General features: G+C 39.2%; 1 protein-coding gene across 1 annotated transcript; it reads left to right on the top strand.

Moving 5' to 3' along the window:
* Positions 1-473: 473 nt before the first annotated feature.
* LOC116351222 lies at positions 474-2,093 on the top strand. Its single transcript, XM_031783301.1, has one exon. The coding sequence runs from the start codon at positions 474-476 to the stop codon at positions 2,091-2,093; it is 1,620 nt and encodes a 539-aa protein (XP_031639161.1).
* The last annotated feature ends 356 nt before the right edge of the window (positions 2,094-2,449 follow it).

The raw sequence follows: 2,449 nt of genomic DNA, 5'->3' as shown, positions 1-2,449 counted from the left end.
AAAAAAAATTGTGAAAAAAACTTATTTCGAGAATTTTCCTCAAGTGTAAAATGTCAATTTTTTTAGTGCTAGAAAAATATGAATATGACATTTACACCACAGTTTTTGGTCCATTTTAATATGCCGAAGGAATTTTGAACATATCTTTGCATCCACAAGAATTTTCATGTCAGGTAAAAATGGTGGCAATGTACGTAGGTTGAAACACTCGAAGGTCCGTAGGTTGAAACACTATATAACGCTAATGGAACATTCTAGAAGTTCATAGAAACACACAGAAATCCATGGAATTTTCTAGAAATTTCCAGAAAAATCGAATGGAACATTGAAAAATGAAAAGCATAAAAATCGAAAAGAAAAGCATCAGATCTGTCGCCCGAGACTACAAGATTGACCACGTAAGTTTGTCGCGCTACGTGAAAAAACTCGATAAAGAAGTTCCAGATATTACGAAAGTATCTGATGACGAGTTGATGGTTGTCGTTCACCGCGTTGCATCGTATACGACGCCAAAATTGGTTTTCAATGAAGAACAAGAAGAAGCGCTCGTTGAATACATTATACGGTGCTGTCATCTCTATTACGGCTTGAGCATAACCGAATTGAAAAAGTTGGCCTACGAATTTGCACGCAAACTAAACATCGTTTATCCCGCGAATTGGGATACTGATCACATGGCCGGAAAGTCTTGGTATTATGGTTTTATGTTACGCCATAAAAACCTTTCATTGCGCTCTCCAGAACAAACAAGCCTTAATCGAATCAAGTCTTTCTGCCAAGAGAACGTTGATCAGTTTTTTGATAACTATTCGGCAATATTGGAAACCCATAAATTTGAGCCGCATCAAATATGGAATATGGACGAAACTGGATTCCCAACCGTTCCAACTAAATTTGGGAAAATAATTGCCGTAAAAGGAGTCAAACGCGTTGGTCAAGCAGCTTCCGCCGAGCGTGGGACATTGGTTTCGATGGCGCTAGCTGTAAATGCAGTTGGTGGCTTTGTTCCACCATTTTTTGTCTTTCCTAGGAAGAATATGCAGAGCTATTTCATGGATAGTGCCTCGCCAAATGCCGACGCTACCTGCAATGAGTCTGGTTGGATGCAACAGAATGAATTTGTCAAATATATCCGGCATTTCCTGAAATACGTCAATTCCAGTCGACAGAAACCAATACTACTTCTGCTTGACAACCATACATCGCACTTGTCAATTGAAGCAATTGATTTGGCTCTTGAAAACGGCATTATTATGCTTACGTTTCCACCACATTGTTCGCATAAAATGCAGCCACTCGATGTATCAGTTTATGGACCACTAAAAGGATACTACAGTACAGAATGTAAAAATTGGCAGACGGCTAACGCTGGGAAGGCGCTGGATATTCGTCACATACCCGGACTTGTGTGCGCGGCCCTGGATCAAGCTTTAACTCCAGCGAATATAAAGTCTGGTTTTATTAAAACAGGCATTTGTCCATTGAAGCGAAATGCATTCACTGAATCGGATTTTGTTCAAGCCAGCTTGAGTGGTCAAATTTCCGATGTTGCTCCGATTGAGAATGCTTTGAATGAAGAAGAACGAAGGCGTATTTTTCCGATGGGTGCTGCATGTCAAACTTTTTCGAAATCAACAAAGCCATCTACATCGGCTACAACACCAACAACAATGTCTCGCTCGTCAAGTATGGCTTCAGTTTTGTCCGAAATTGGACCCGTTCAGCCAGCTATGCCACAAAAAAGATCCAATCGCGGTCGTAAGCCGATGAAGAGCACAGTTCTTACATCAATAGAAAATATCGCAAAACTCAAGGAAAAGCGGCAAAAGTGTGAAGATGCGAAAAAGAAAAAGGAAGGAAGCACACAGAAGCGAAAACGTTCATATCAAATAGAGCCAGCCAAAAAGCGAACACAGCCTACACGGGCAGCCGCCTCAAAGAAGGAATCGTCATCGTCGTCGGATGAAGATGTGGATTTCTGCATGATCTGCATGGAAAACCTGCCAGCAAAATTAACCAAAAACAACTCAATCGAATGCAACAAGTGCCAGCGGCCATTTCATTTAAAGTGCGTTAACATGAGCCTAAGCTAATTTCACGTACCAAAATTGCAACTCGGATGCCGATCTGTCTGACGAAAATTAATGAAATTTTGATTTTTTTTATTCTCTTTTTCATGTTTGAGGCCTTTCTGATAAATAAATGAACAATAAACACTTGATAGCTAGTGTTTTTATTCCATTAATTACACCTTTTTCTCAATTGCAATGAGTGTTTCAACCTACGGACCAAATTTTTTTTTGGAAAAAAATCATGTGGTCGGAAAATTGGTCATAACTTTTTTGTTCTTAAAGTAATTCAATTAATTTCTTCGGCAAACATGTAGCCAAGAACATTACCTTTTCAACGATATATGACTCTCCGTAATATTTTCTTAAAGTAATTTTTT

Source organism: Contarinia nasturtii, unplaced genomic scaffold, assembly GCF_009176525.2.
Source record: "Contarinia nasturtii isolate CC-2019 unplaced genomic scaffold, AAFC_CNas_1.1 Cnas_scaffold_4926, whole genome shotgun sequence".
NCBI classification, from domain to species: domain Eukaryota; kingdom Metazoa; phylum Arthropoda; class Insecta; order Diptera; family Cecidomyiidae; genus Contarinia; species Contarinia nasturtii.
Note: the sequence above shows the minus strand (reverse complement) of the source record. Positions and strands in the feature narration are given on the sequence as shown.